Here is a 16,119-nt window from a genome sequence, read left to right as displayed (position 1 = left end):
TCAGTGTAGTGTACCCTCTATCAGAACCCTCTAAATCCCCTCTTGTGTTTTCCAGCATGTCAATGGCTACCTCCTCCCTCACAGGCTCAGTGCTGGCCACGCTGGAGGGGGTGTGGGCATGACTTCACAAAAAGCCCTGGGCGCTGGGGGGGCTGGTGGTCATTGCTGCATGTATGGGACTCTTCCTCATCTTTGTTGCAGTGTACAGCTGCTGCTGCTGGTCCAAGGAACCACGCAAGAGATGCAACTGAACAGCAAGGCTTTTACTTTTGTGTTGCGTTTAGTTGCCCCCACCTACACCTATAATTTGCTCCCCAGCAGTGTTTTTTTTTATTTTTAATACAGTGTTATATACAGGGTGATTAGAAAGTAAGTTCACCAAATCAACACACCATGCATTGATGTGGTAAACTTCCTTTCCAATCACTGTATAATGGGTTTGATTAAATTTTGCAAACTAACGAATATTCAAAGTCTGAATTTTGAACGGGTACCCAAACATGAAAATACCATGTTCATCCCTGCACTAATGAATACACATATCAAAACAAAAAGTAGGGATATCAAAACAAAATACATGAAACCACGCCCCAAGAAAACAGCTGTATTAGAAAAAACAAACAAGAAACAACTGGGGCAAACTTGGCCCACTGTTCCATTGATAAACCCAAACTTGGCACTCGAGAAAGCCACTTACCCATCCTTCTCACAGAAGGCCACCAGGGCCTCAAAGCCTGCCATGGTCGCCTTATCAGAATCATTCACAGCACCGCGTTTTGCCTGCAGGGGGAGACAGAGGGGTGAAGAGCAGAATATTATTTCAATGGAGAGAGAAGCAGCCCCTCGGACACTGTTTATTGTATTATAAAAACTGTCTGCATAAAGTTCTGGATGAAGTTCAGAGCAACGTGAGGCTCGTCCAGTTCCTAGTCACTCATAGACCTCAAAACCTTGTAAAGTTTGGTCTCAAAGGATTCCAGGGATTCAGAATCATTGACTGAATAACAGTCGAAGCAACCTTTTGCCATCCCACGCTATATACAATCCGGTTTCTTCCACACAGGCAGAAGCACAGCAGGGCTGTAGGATGTGTTCATCTTATTCTACTCTCAGCATTTTCTGTGTAAATACACTGTAACTGTTACATGCATCACCACCTTCAACACACTCATACAAGACATTCTTATTCTCTGGTTTTACATGTGCTCCTTGGTCGGTCGGTTGGTTTAATAATGCCAGCATGGTTTTAAATACCTCAGAGAAATTCTGCAGGTTGTATTGAGGTATGTGATTTGTTACAAACTAAAGGCTAGGCTAATTGAGTTTCTTATGCCACGTTTCCAAAAAGCCATTTAAAATCAGACTTGTTTATTTTAATCAGCAGCAGATGGATTTTAATTGACACTCCCTCAGTCCCAGTTAGGATTCTGGGCTGGCAGAACTCTATCTGTCCAGCTCATTCTGATGGTGGAAATTACCTAATGACAGACTGGTTTCATGGTGCAGATGGAAATGTGGTATTAGACTGCCTCCTAGCGGACCAAAAGAAAAGCACTATGATTTAAACTTTTTTTGAGATCTTATTCTTTTTAGCATTTTATAGAATTGGGAAAAATGTCATTTTGAATCCTGGAGTGCGAGCGAGAAAAGTGCAATGCAAGCGCTATATAGAGCACTACATTGATCTGTGTGTCTAGCTTACCTGGCTCTTGGAAATCTCCTTTGTGATAAGAAACCTGAGTTGGTCCTGGTCTGTCCTGGAATAATACAGCCTGCAGCAAGAGGGCGCTCCATCTCTGCCTGCTCGCCCAGACTCCTGGTAATACCCTGCCATGGACTTGGCTATGTTCCAATGAGCCACAAACCTGCCGAGACACCCAGGTCAGGGGAAGGCTTTATCCAGCCTGCAAGTCCTACATGCATGGGGGTTAATACTGCCGATTGCCTTGTCAGGCTTTGTTATACAGGTTTTACCTGTAAAAGCTCAGCTGACATACGTATTCGTGTCCTTGTACCCAATAAAATAATTCAAAAATACTAATAAAAACTCTTGTGCCATTAAACAGGGTTTAAAATCATTTTGATTTCATCTTGCAATGTGTTCTGGGTGAAAGCATGTTACCGACTGAAAGCATGTCAGTCAATAGGGAAAGCAGCCAGTTGGTTAATAACAGGAAAGCAAGGTTTTTATGTTCTTTACCCAAGTGTAAGAAAATAAGAATGTTTACAAATCGAGAGGAGGCCATAAGGCCCATCTTAGCTCGTCCAGTTCCTAGTAGCTGACTGATCTCAGAACTTTGTCAAGTTGGGTCTTAAGGATTTAAGTGAATCTGCCTGAACATGACTAGGTAGCCCATTCCATATCCTCACCACTCCCCTTTCTCACAACTGGATATTTGAGACCTATATAGTGAATGAAAGTGCACAACATGTATGGTGTCATTTTTGTTAGCTACCATCAATGTACTCCTCAATATGCATAGCACCTGAGCTTATTATACACAGCATGCACCTTTGTACAGGTACCTTAAAATGAAGACAGGGAAACCTGGGATAGCACACAGTGAACCACATGAAGCACCAATACTGGCAGGTCAAGCCAGACACTTCCCAGCAAGGACACTTTAAACAGAAAGCAAGGAAAGGGTTGTGCCGAGCATTCACTGACCTGACATTGGCCTTGTCCACTCCCATTCCGAAGCTGATGGTGGCCACAATGACCGGCACTTTGCCCTCCATCCACTCGTTCTGCACCATCGTCCGGTCACCTGCCTTCAGGCCTGCAAAGAGAGTTCTCTCTGAAAGCACTGTGCAATCCCTGCTAGCCCCAGTCTCCATACCTGTGGTAACCCTTAGAGGAGAGTTATCTCTGAAAGCACTGTGCAATCCCTGCTAGCCCCAGTCTCCATACCTGCATGGTAAGCCTTGGATAAGATCCCTCTCTGGGTCAGCTTATTTGCCAACTCTCCACAGCTGTCTCTGGTCCGACAGTAAATTATCCCACAGCCAGAGAATCCCTACACAGGACAGAGGTATGTTACTGCATTGAGTTCACACCTCAATATCACAAATCAAATAACAACATGATTAAAGGGTCTCTGAAAATGAGCAGCCATACTCAAATGGCTCGTGGTGAAAATGTTACCTGTCCAAAAACATTTCACATGTACAAGAACAAGCAATTTATAATTAATGGACCAGACATATAAAGAAGTAATCAAGTTATTTAAAACAATATGTAATACAAGTGTCTAAAGCCACTTTCACGTACAAATGCCGCTACTAAGCCATCTCACAGCCGTTTAAAAAATTATTTAAAATACCCATTTACACAGCATGAAATTGCACAATCTATGCCAGTATAATATCGTCATAACAACTTTTCAACCTGTTAAATTTCAGCATCACGCACCGTCCTTTCTATTTGTGAATTCACCTCCTCGTCAGCCCGTAAAGTTAACAATTCCTTATTTGAAAAAAAATGAAAAGCATGTAACACCAACGACAAAGATACCCAACACGCCCGGTGTACATGCAGTCACGTGGGATGTTAACTTGTACGTTACTATTTATAAAAGTTAGCTTGGGAGAACTCCCAAGTAATAACAGCTGCATCAACTGACTTACCGTGATGCACCGTTCTACTACCTTAACGAATGAAAACACTAATTCCGGGACTGCAGCCAAAAATGTAAACATACCACCAAACTCTGGGATAGTTCTGAAAGTTATCCCAAGTGATCCAGGAAGATAGAAAAAAGCACAGCAAGGTCCAATACGTCTTACAGGTATTGTTATAACTTATATGGTCATGATACTGACTCTAACTCCGAGATGAGATAATGGCTCTAACTTTTACATTACATCTTTACAGATTTTGAACAGATGTTTTTATTACAGGTTAAAGTCTACCTTAGACTGTTGAGTAAAAGTAATTCCGTGTGAAGTATCAGGTGTAATAGATCTGACAAAAGCATTTTACATTTCTGTCTCAATACTTTCTTAGGTCTTAGGTGTACAGTGAGTGTAGTGGAAATATGATGAGAAGGTCACATCGTAGAACAGGTTCATCCTGTCGCTCATCACCACATCATAACAAACATGCCAAACAATCAGAAAGTGAGAGAAATAGCTGTTACCCCATCTGTGTTCTTTTCTCCTAGCGCTTGCAGACAGAACTCCTTGAGGTTTGAGTAGGGGTCAGGCAGTAGATTCCGGAAGATCACATCGTAGAAGAGGTTTGTCCTGAAGCAAGGTGTCTTGAAGTTGGCAAGGGGCTGGCGCAGGTGCAAGGAGTGTGCAATATCCTCCTGGACCTTCTTTGTGGCCGTGGCGGTCAGTGCCACACAGGGGGTTCCTGGAATACGGTCCCGCAGAAAGCCCAGCTTCAGGTAGTCAGGCCGGAAGTCGTGTCCCCACTGGGAGACGCAGTGCGCCTCATCCACAATGAGGTAGGACAGCAGCCCACGGGACAGCAGCAAGGACAGCAAGGGCTGAAAGGAATGGGACGCTGCCATCTCTGGGGTGATGTAGAGCAGCTTGATACAGGGGCTCTCACTCTTTAGGTCTGCCTCAATCCTGCTCCGCTCTTGTGCTTGGAGTGTGGAGTTCAGAGAGCAGGCCTTCACCTTCATAGCAAGAAGGTGATCCACCTGGTCCTGCAAACACACACACACACACACACACAGGGTTAGTACTTTTACAGGCTGTGAGTTGGGGACCTGCAAGTCAAATATTTGTACAGTCATTAACCAGAGTAACATTAAGAACATAAGAAAATGTACGAACGAGAGAAGCCTATTCGGCCCATCTAAGCTCATCCAGTTCTCTAAACTTTGTCAAGTTGTGCCTGAAAGGATCAAAGTCATTCTGCCTCAACAACATGACTGGGTAGCCCATTCCACACCCTCACCATTCTCTGTGTGAAGAAGTGTCTCCTTCCCTCTGTCCTAAGTCTATCTCAACTTCATTTCCAACTGTGTTCTCTGGCCCTGGTACTTGTGCTGTGGTTAAAGTACTGGTTTGGGTTAACAGTGTCAACTATTAAGATTTTAGTGACTCATAATTAATTCCAATTACAATGTAACTGTAGCTAAACCTTGGCACACCTGTGTAATTGTAACTGCAATTATACCATGTAATAATTGCTCAATTACAGTTCAATTATGCCTTTGTCATACATATTTTTTCATAATTATCTGAAATGTATTTTTGCATGAGATGAAAGTGTCCAGATCTAGCACATCATGATAGTTCGGTTCCCCGTAACTGAAAATGACACTGCCACACAGATTGGCACACGACACCTGGCACCATTTGTATAATCACAAATGGAGGAATCCCATCTCCATATAACACAATTAATCAGCCTCACATGTGTTTATATAATTTAAACAGTTTGAAAACTGGACTATTCTACCCTGTTTCCACTGTCCACAGGAAACCACCGCTCAATTGAATTCCTTTCAGGTACCAAAACTTATCTGAATAGTGATCCAAGGACCAGCATTGGGAAGTATTGCTCTATCGAACAGGGTCTCATAATCAGATTCACTAGAAAACAGTAGCTTTGTTCTACATCCTCCAGTTACCTGAATAAGTGCAATGAGTGGGGACACAACGATGGTAACTCCCTTAGCCAGGACAGCAGGCAGCTGGTAACAGAGTGATTTCCCAGCACCAGTGGGCATGCACACAAACACATCCTTTTCACCTTAAGGAGCAGAGAGATCAGATCAGGAATCCACAGCAGGAGAAACAAACAGAGACAGAACTGCAGTTTGAAAGAAGACTCCTGTTGTACAGTTTTGAGACTGTTTTCAGTTTTCACTTTGACAATATTTAGCCACAGCATCAATAGTTCACATGCAAGTAAGCAGACTCACCTGAAATATCTCAAATAGCTGAAAAGTTACTAAAACGGAGATCTTAAATGTATTACAGATTTATATTGAATTAGCCCAGATCTGAAATGTTGGTCCCCTTTCAAACAAAACACACCCACTACAATGTTTTGCTACAGTGGAACTTGGACAAAACTTGACATTGAATTATGTAAACGATTTTATCATTGTAAAATGTGCGTCTTACCTTGTACCACCGCTCTAGTAGCGTTTTCTTGCAGGGAAGTCCGAAAGGATTCGAACCCGAAGACGTTTTTGAGAGCCTGTTTGATCTTGCACTCTGGGCCGGGGTTGGAGGAGTCTTTTGGTCTTTTTTTGTTGGACGACATGTCTCAATACGTAACTTTTTTTATAGAAATAGTCCTGCCACTGGCTAAAAAAAAAAAATTGAACAGTGGCTTCTGTTACTCATGAAAAAGCCATTTATACAGTTGATACGGACTCACTGTATAGCGTTTTATTGAGGGTACTATTAACTTGTCAATCGATTGTTATGATTAATAATACTTCATATCCAAAACACTAATTACAAATAGGTTTTATTCCAAATTATTATATATTAAAATATACCATAGCAAACGATGTAATTAGGCTATGTTGTCTAGATCCTAGATAGTTATATTAATCAATATAACTTGTAAAACTGTTTAGGAGAAAGCGATTCGCATCAGTACTACAGTAAATCCCTCTGTCCAAACCACTTGGTCAAATCAAAATATAGCTATGTAATCTGTGAAAAAACGGCCAAAGATCTTCGTATCAACGGTGTTTTAAACCCTGTGTATATCAAATTGCACTCCAAAACAAACAAGCCCAAGGCTGACCTTTATAAAGTGGTTAAATTAAACCAAATCAAATGTTTTAGTTCCTGTGCCTCTGCTCTGTCACTCAAATCCAACTTTTCCGCAACTAGGTCGGACGCACACGGATGACCTGACTGCGAGATTTGCATAATTCAAAAAAAAATCTTTCATACTTAATTATTTTCTATAAGTAAAACTAAAATAATCTGTGTTCGTGGATAATAAAACACGTGGATTTAGATACAGTAAAACAGTAAAGTGTTTATTTTGTCTGTTCTGCACATGCGTGCGTTAGACTCACAAACTTAGGTCAATCACAAACTTTATTTATTTAGTAGATGAAGGCTGGAAAACTATATATATATATATATATATATATATATATATATATATATATATATATATATATATATATATGTTTATATTCGTTGCATTGGCAGTTATATTTGAGTTTATTATAAATATTAATATCAGTACATTTCTCCTACTGTCCATTTCAGTTGCTACGCGCAACCAATACACAACCATATCCTTCAAGTATCGAGACGCAGAATAATGACCCTCATCACTCGCGTTATGTTGCGCTATACTCTCGAGGTCCAATCAGAGAGCTTCTGTTCCATCGATCTAAAGCCAAGACCCGAGAATCGCGAAATGATGATGTAGGTAAGCTTGCGACAGCAATGGCGAGCGGAAGGAAAAACGCGCTCTTGTCGTCCCTGGCGGCTTATGGGGATGATTCTGAACAGGAATCTGATACCGATACCGGGGAGGCAGGTAAGGATTGAGCCAAAGCTGTTTAGGAATAGGGAGCCACCTGTTCAATCGTCCAGGTTTTGCTATTTTTATATTCACAAGTATGAAATTGTAGGCAGTAGTGTGCTCAGCGCAGCATGTTAACAGCATAGTAATTAATTATATACAAAAATAAAGTAAAGAAACGTATGGATTACTTGTTTAATAATAATACTTAGTTGTATTTTATCTTGGAAGTGCCACCAGCCAAATTAACAATGTTAAGTTAGTCCCTGTTGTGCTTTAACAGACAGTTTTATATAAGTGAGTTGAACAATGGAAAACTATAATTTCTCTGGCAAATAAATAATCGCCAGGGCATTATAAATGAACACTGTCAGGTACAGCAGTGTGTCTGAAACAGCAACGTACTGTACGGTACTGCACATATACAAAGACAGTGAGTGAACATGATTGCAAAACAAAGCACTGGAATACAGTATTGGCAATTTACAAAACAGCATTCCAAAAACAGTGCTTAGTGCTTTCTCAGTGAGTGTTAAAGTAACCGGACAGCTTGTGTATATGAGTAGGGTTTGATGTGAGACATTTGCTGTTTAAATTGTTCTGGAGGCATAAAACAACACCTCTAATTCATCCAAGCATGTTCTTTGAAATGAGCCTCAAAAGATTCAATAATGTTAATGTTCAGCTCTGGTGACGAAAAGGTGATAATAGTAAGGTCTGTCTTGCACTTTTCAAAGTCGCAAGCACCTTGTGTGAACAACAACATGCCTAGTATTATCTTGCTAAAAAAAAAAAGATAGTTGCTTAAAAACATAAATGGTTGAATGTGGTCTTTCAGAGGAGCAAGGAGGGCTGGTGTCGGCTGACTATGGGGAGTATGATGTGAGCCGCGTGGAGGAGGGAGACTCGAGGATCTCCATGGATGAGGACAGCAGGGACAGCTCCAGGAACTCTGTGAGTACCACCTGCCCACTGTATGCTGCTCCTCCAGGGACTCTGAAAGAACATTGTTTAACCACTACCTGCAGCTGCTTGCCACTCTTGCTAAGCACCGTACGCTGTGAGCCAACAATCATTTGGCATGGTTTCTGTAGAAGTGCAAACTAGTGCTGGGACAAACGTGTTTTTTTTATGTTTAAGTAATCTTTTCATTTGTACCATATTACAGTAAAACAATTATCTTGTATGAACAATCGGGGAGGCTGATTCCTTGTGATGTCTACTCTTTTTGAGCTCTGTGTTAAGAAGTCTTGCATGTGAAGTAGAGCCCAGCAGAGCTCTACAGGCACTGCTCTGCTCTGGTCCCATCTGTGTCTCATACCTACACCGGGACCCTGTTAACCCTTCACATTCTTGTCTTTATAGGAAGAGGAAGAGTCTGATCCCGAGCCCTCTGAAGCACATGATGGAAAGGTATTTTAATTTGACACAAAGGGACACACTGTGTTTGGGAATACTTGGTTATCGTAATAGTGACTGTGCGGCGGTCTGCTTGTTATTACTGATCATTTTCTTACCCACCATTACCTTTCAAATGTAGGGGGTTAATGATTCGTAGTGTATCATTAATCACAATACTTTCTTTAGATGATGTATTGTAAAAGAGGTAGGAATCATTTGTATTGTGGTACAACACCAAAATGCAACATAGCCTATTTGTAGTACACCAAATAGTTCTTGAATGGAGATTTAGTGTATTTTGTAGTTGGTATAAATACATACAGTACTGTGCAAAAGTTTTAGGCAGGTGTGAAAAAATGCTGTAAAGTAAGAATGCTTTCAAAAATAGACATGTTAATAGTTTATATTTATCAACTAACAAAATGCAAAGTGAGTGAACAGAAGAAAAATCTACATCAAATCAATATTTGGTGTGACCACCCTTTGCCTTCAAAACAGCATCAATTCTTCTAGGTACACTTGCACACAGTTTTTGAAGGAACTCGGCAGGTAGGTTGGCCCAGACATCTTGGAGAACTAACCACAGTTCTTCTGTGGATTTAGGCAGCCTCAGTTGCTTCTCTCTCTTCATGTAATCCCAGACAGACTCGATGATGTTGAGATCAGGGCTCTGTGGGGGCCATACCATCACTTCCAGGACTCCTTGTTCTTCTTTACACTGAAGATAGTTCTTAATGACTTAATGGCTGTATGTTTGGGGTCGGTGTCATGCTGCAGAATAAATTTGGGGCCAATCAGATGCCTCCCTGATGGTATTGCATGATGGATAAGTATCTGCCTGTACTTCTCAGCATTGAGGAGACCATTAATTCTGACCAAATCCCCAACTCCATTTGCAGAAATGCAGCCCCAAACTTGCAAGGAACCTCCACCATGCTTCACTGTTGCCTGCAGACACTCATTCGTGTACCGCTCTCCAGCCCTTCGGCGAACAAACTGCCTTCTGCTACAGCCAAATATTTCAAATTTTGACTCATCAGTCCAGAGCACCTGCTGCCATTTTTCTGCACCCCAGTTCCTGTGTTTTCGTGCATAGTTGAGTCGCTTGGCCTTGTTTAGACGTCGGAGGTATGGCTTATGAAGGCCACTTCTGACCAGACTTCTCTGGACAGTAGATGGGTGTACCAGGGTCCCACTGTTTTCTGCCAATTCTGAGCTGATGGCACTGCTGGACATCTTCCGATTGCGAAGGGAAGTAAGCATGATGTGTCTTTCATCTGCTGCAGTAAGTTTCCTTGGCCGACCACTGCGTCAACGGTCCTCAACGTTGCCCGTTTCTTTGTGCTTCTTCAAAAGAGCTTGGACAGCACATCTGGAAACCCCTGTCTGCCTTGAAATTTCTGCCTGGGAGAGACCTTGCTAATGCAGTATAACTACAGTGCCTTGCGAAAGTATTCGGCCCCCTTGAACTTTGCAACCTTTTGCCACATTTCAGGCTTCAAACTTAAAGATATGAAACTGTAATTTTTTGTGAAGAATCAACAAGAAGTGGGACACAATCATGAAGTTGAACGAAATTTATTGGATATTTCAAACTTTTTTAACAAATAAAAAACTGAAAAATTGGGCGTGCAAAATTATTCAGCCCCCTTAAGTTAATACTTTGTAGCGCCACCTTTTGCTGCGATTACAGCTGTAAGTCGCTTGGGGTATGTCTCTATCAGTTTTGCACATCGAGAGACTGAAATTTTTGCCCATTCCTCCTTGCAAAACAGCTCGAGCTCAGTGAGGTTGGATGGAGAGCATTTGTGAACAGCAGTTTTCAGTTCTTTCCACAGATTCTCGATTGGATTCAGGTCTGGACTTTGATTTGGCCATTCTAACACCTGGATATGTTTATTTGTGAACCATTCCATTGTAGATTTTGCTTTATGTTTTGGATCATTGTCTTGTTGGAAGACAAATCTCCGTCCCAGTCTCAGGTCTTTTGCAGACTCCATCAGGTTTTCTTCCAGAATGGTCCTGTATTTGGCTCCATCCATCTTCCCATCAATTTTAACCATCTTCCCTGTCCCTGCTGAAGAAAAGCAGGCCCAAACCATGATGCTGCCACCACCATGTTTGACAGTGGGGATGGTGTGTTCAGGGTGATGAGCTGTGTTGCTTTTACGCCAAACATAACGTTTTGCATTGTTGCCAAAAAGTTTTGGTTTCATCTGACCAGAGCACCTTCTTCCACATGTTTGGTGTGTCTCCCAGGTGGCTTGTGGCAAACTGTAAACAACACTTTTTATGGATATCTTTAAGAAATGGCTTTCTTCTTGCCACTCTTCCATAAAGGCCAGATTTGTGCAGTATACGACTGATTGTTGTCCTATGGACAGAGTCTCCCACCTCAGCTGTAGATCTCTGCAGTTCATCCAGAGTGATCATGGGCCTCTTGGCTGCATCTCTGATCAGTCTTCTCCTTGTATGAGCTGAAAGTTTAGAGGGACGGCCAGGTCTTGGTAGATTTGCAGTGGTCTGATACTCCTTCCATTTCAATATTATCGCTTGCACAGTGCTCCTTGGGATGTTTAAAGCTTGGGAAATCTTTTTGTATCCAAATCCGGCTTTAAACTTCTCCACAACAGTATCTCGGACCTGCCTGGTGTGTTCCTTGTTCTTCATGATGCTCTCTGCGCTTTAAACGGACCTCTGAGACTATCACAGTGCAGGTGCATTTATACGGAGACTTGATTACACACAGGTGGATTCTATTTATCATCATTAGTCATTTAGGTCAACATTGGATCATTCAGAGATCCTCACTGAACTTCTGGAGAGAGTTTGCTGCACTGAAAGTAAAGGGGCTGAATAATTTTGCACGCCCAATTTTTCAGTTTTTTATTTGTTAAAAAAGTTTGAAATATCCAATAAATTTCGTTCCACTTCATGATTGTGTCCCACTTGTTGTTGATTCTTCACAAAAAATTACAGTTTCATATCTTTATGTTTGAAGCCTGAAATGTGGCAAAAGGTCGCAAAGTTCAAGGGGGCCGAATACTTTCGCAAGGCACTGTACCTTGTGTCTTGTTGCTGTGCTCAGTCTTGCCATGGTGTATGACTTTTGACAGTAAACTGTCTTCAGCAACCTCACCTTGTTAGCTGAGTTTGGCTGTTCCTCACCCAGTTTTATTCCTCCTTCACAGCTGTTTCTGTTTCAGTTAATGATTGTGTTTCAACCTACATATTGAATTGATGATCATTAGCACCTGTTTGGTATAATTGTTTAATCATACACCTGACTATATGCCTACAAAATCCCTGACTTTGTGCAAGTGTACCTAGAAGTATTAATGCTGTTTTGAAGGCAAAGGGTGGTCACACTGAATATGGATTTGATTTAGATTTTTCTTCTGTTCACTCACTTTGCATTTAGTTAATTGATAAATATAATCTATTAACATGTCTATTTTTGAAAGCATTCTTACTTTACAGCATTTTTTCACACCTGCCTAAAACTTTTGCACAGTACTGTATTCTCTGTTTTTTGTGTACCACAATAGTCCATCATTAATTTAATTTAAGATTTGATCTTACTATGCTTAATAAAAGTAGCCCATCAGAAACATCATATGTATTGTGTATATGTATCATATTGTGACACCCCTGTTTCTGACCAAGTCCCAATTGTTCTGTTTATTTTAATCACTATACATAGCTCAGCCTAACAATTGAAGAATTATGTTGTTCCTTAAAAGATAAAATTCAATTTTCAATATGTGCCTTCAATCAAAAGGCAACTGTGTAATAAGAAACTACAGCGCAGAGCACGAAGCCCTATCTATATTAAGTCATAACTAATACTAAATAATGACAAATAAATGAGGCATTGTGTATGAAAAAAATGTGCACTACATCCGAAATACAGCTGCATGCACAGGGCAATCTATAATTAAGGCTAAAACATTAGCCTTGTCTGACTGCGTAAATCCCCTGACTCGACAGAAACACAGCAGTCTTGTTCACACAGCTTGCTTTTGATTTTTTTCTGACAACGTTTAAGGATTTTACTTGTGGACCATTTACAGGGTGGACATTTAAAACTTTATAATACAAAATAAATGTGTGGTATTTTAAAGACTATTCTACCTATAAGAAAAAAAAAACTTTTTAACCATATAAAATATGTATTTGTGAATATAGAGGGCTGATTTGCCCAGAGCTTGTTTGTTGAGTTTGTGTTGCATGCAGAGCAGCACTAGAAGCCTGAATGGAATAATTCAGGCCCCACATACGATCTGTAAGTGGAACACAAGTGTTGTACTGTGCAGTTTGACACATCATTTTATACAACATTCCACTAGATGGTGCAGTTACTCCATGTTGCCAGATCTACTTCATTTGTCAGTGTCTGCCTGTTTCTTTATTTTCTTTAAATATATCCATGAGGGTTACATTTAATAAAATGCATTTTACACTACAGCCTGTGGGAGGAGCTCTTTGCCCTGCTTGTCCTCAGGATAGTGAACATTCCGTTCTCCTGAGCTCAACTCGAACACCAGCAAACATGATCCTTATTCACTAATTCACTCCCTAGCTAAGCTCTTGCTGGTTGGCAGTGTAGTTTAGTGGTTATGTTGCTGGTTAGAGCTGGAAGGCAAAACCATCCTTTGTTTGGTTTCTTTAGCTTTGGTTGCGTTTTAATCAGAAGGGTGGGATGTAGGGGGTTACCCTAAAGACTGGGATGTCTTGTATTTCTCCCGTAGTATTAAAACAAAAAGTGCAGTTTGTCTTTCCAGGTGTGCAAGTCTGGGATTTGAAAAGCATGGCTGACATGAGGCTCACTAAATCTAGTGCATAGGATTATTTTATTTATTTATTTATTTATTTATTTATTTATTTTTAATTATCATGACCAGATTTGGATTTTGTTTTTTTTATATATTTGTTTTTATACCATTTATTTTCTGTAAGAATGTAAAATTTGTTATCTTATTTCAATGAAAAATAATATTTAATGTAATACAATTTAATGTAGACTGTGTTTTCCGTATACCGTATGACTTTTAACAAAAGTTCTGGGTAGGTAAAAGAGTTTTTGTCACAGTGGATCAGTCAGAGCATTGAAGATCTAGAAAAGCAAAGCAAATTGCTTGCACACACAAGCACAGGCTCCACACCGAGACACTGCATGACAGTCATTATTTAAAACCGCCAATAGCAGGCAAGCTGTAAGATGTTAGCCACAGATCAACTGAAACAGAAGGGACTCCTGGTCCTCAAAGTGGGTCATCAGAATGGGAACAACGATTATGAGGCTCCTCAGTACACACAGCACACCAATCAGCCAGTGTCCTATGCTGGTTGCCTCCTGTGCCCTTTACTGTCCAGAGGCTTTAAGATTGTGCCTATTGTCTAACGGCACTCAACAAGTGGCTTGTGATCAGACCTTAATGGTAAGCTGGTCTGAATAACGGAGTTTACTGTGTAAGGATGTAGAATTACCAAAATGCTTTAAGCATTGTTTGTTATGCTCAGCATTGGAATTCGTGTACTATGGCTGCTATCTTACAAGAACACCTTAAATTAGATGTTTCTGTGTATTTGTTAGGAGTGTACCATTTCACACTGAATTACAGCGATTTGCACATATTAAAAACATGATTGTGAACGATAGCATGGTTTCATTGTGTGTTGATCATGCATTATTTAGGTGTGGATTAGGTATAACTTGCTTATAGGAAGTCAGAAAGACCTGTCATGTCTAGTAAAGTTTTCTGATTTGACTATAAGCACCCTAGGTATTTATTGCAGAATTGTGCCGATATTGGGGATCCTAACAGTTTGGTACAGCTGATCACAACCCAAAAAAAGTTTAAAGTTCACATTAAGTGCCTATGAAAGTTGTTGCACAAGTAACAAGTTTAATAGCAGTTCCCATTGAGAGGACTAGGGTGATGAATGAATAGACTATTGTTGGCCAGGGAAAGCAAGTTCTGTTAAAGTACATGGTGCTAACAAAATCATTCCAGTAAATCTTACCTAACGTTGCCAACATTTTGTAGGTCTCCGATTTTCCTACAGTGCCTTGCATAAGTATTCACCCCCCTTGGACTTTTCCACATTTTGTAGTGTTACAACCTGGAATTAAAATGGATTTAATTAGGATTTTTTGTCACTGATCTACACAAAATAGTCCATAATGTCGGAGTGGGGAAAAAAATCTACATATTTTTCAAAATTATTTACAAATAAAAAACTGAAGTGTCACCCCCTTTGCTGTGACACCCTTAAATAAGCTCTGGTGCAACCAATTGCCTTCAGAAGTCACATAATTAGTTGAATGGCGTCCACCTGTGTGCAATTAAAGTGTCGCATGATCTCAGATTAAATGCACCTGTTTCTGGAAGGCCCCAGAGTTTGTTAGAGAGCATATCTAAACAAACAGCATAATGAAGACCAAGGAGCTATCAAAACAAGTCCGGGATAAAGTTCTGGAGAAGCACCAATCAGGGTTGGGTTATAAAAAAAATATCCCAAACTTTGAACTTCCCCCGTAGCACCGTTAAATCCATTATTAAAAAATGGAAAGAATATGGCACAACTGCGACTCTGCCTAGAGAAGGCTGACCACCAAACCTCAGTGACCAGGTAAGGAGGGCATTAGTTAGAGAAGCAACCAAGAGGCCAGTGATAACTCTGAAGGAGCTGGAGAGATCCACAGCTGAGATAGAAGAAACCGTCCATGGGACAACTATAACCCGGACGCTCCACAAAGCTGGACTTTATGGAAGAGTGGCGAGAAGAAAGCCATTGCTGAAAAAAACCCATATCAAATCCCGTTTGGATTTTGCCAAAAGGCATGTGGGAGACACAGCAAACGTGGAAAAAAGGTTCTCTGGTCTGATGAGACCAAAATTGAACTTTTTGGAATTAACGCAAAACGCTATGTGTGGCGCAAAGCCAACACTGCTCATCACCCTTAGAACACCATCCCCACGGTGAAGCATGGTGGTGTCAGCATCATGTTATGGGGATGCTTTTCATCGGCAGGGACTGGGAAACTGGTCAGGATTGAGGGCAAGATGGATGGAGCCAAATACAGGGAAATTCTAGAGGAAAACCTGTTTCAGTCTGCAAGAGACCTGGGACTGGGGCGGAGGTTCACCTTCCAGCAGGACAATGACCCTAAACACACAGCCAAAGCTACACTGGAGTGGTTTTGTTCACCAACGGTCCCCATCCAACTTGACAGAGTTTGAGCA

General features: G+C 40.9%; 2 protein-coding genes across 5 annotated transcripts in view; one reads left to right on the top strand and one right to left on the bottom strand.

Annotated features, from left to right (window-relative positions):
• Positions 1-6,852, bottom strand: part of LOC117423519 (ATP-dependent DNA helicase Q5-like) — a 30,386-nt gene extending 23,534 nt beyond the window's left edge. Inside the window, exons 1-8 of one of the 2 annotated variants that reach the window (XM_034039446.3) lie at positions 6,728-6,852; positions 6,091-6,276; positions 5,592-5,713; positions 4,140-4,658; positions 2,912-3,017; positions 2,669-2,780; positions 1,703-1,865; positions 698-780 (exon numbers count right to left, since the gene is read on the bottom strand). In XM_034039446.3, the coding sequence (XP_033895337.3) occupies positions 698-780; positions 1,703-1,865; positions 2,669-2,780; positions 2,912-3,017; positions 4,140-4,658; positions 5,592-5,713; positions 6,091-6,232 (1,247 nt within the window). In that variant the 5' untranslated portion in view covers positions 6,233-6,276; positions 6,728-6,852. Of the gene's footprint in view, positions 1-697; positions 781-1,702; positions 1,866-2,668; positions 2,781-2,911; positions 3,018-4,139; positions 4,659-5,591; positions 5,714-6,090 lie in introns of both variants that reach the window. The other variant, XM_058989938.1, reaches the window with a different exon arrangement.
• Positions 6,853-7,306: 454 nt separating this feature from the next.
• The window catches only part of LOC117423589 (SAP30-binding protein-like), a 34,412-nt gene continuing 25,599 nt past the window's right edge, over positions 7,307-16,119 (top strand). Inside the window, exons 1-3 of one of the 3 annotated variants that reach the window (XM_058989937.1) lie at positions 7,307-7,483; positions 8,307-8,422; positions 8,834-8,881. In XM_058989937.1, the coding sequence (XP_058845920.1) occupies positions 7,390-7,483; positions 8,307-8,422; positions 8,834-8,881 (258 nt within the window). In that variant the 5' untranslated portion in view covers positions 7,307-7,389. The remainder of the gene's footprint in view (positions 7,484-8,306; positions 8,423-8,833; positions 8,882-16,119) is intronic. The other 2 variants (XM_034039638.3, XM_034039639.3) reach the window with 2 other exon arrangements.

Source organism: Acipenser ruthenus, chromosome 17, assembly GCF_902713425.1.
Source record: "Acipenser ruthenus chromosome 17, fAciRut3.2 maternal haplotype, whole genome shotgun sequence".
NCBI classification, from domain to species: Eukaryota; Metazoa; Chordata; class Actinopteri; order Acipenseriformes; family Acipenseridae; genus Acipenser; species Acipenser ruthenus.
The sequence above is the reverse complement of the archived record's forward strand: the minus strand, read 5'-3'. Positions and strand labels throughout refer to the sequence as shown.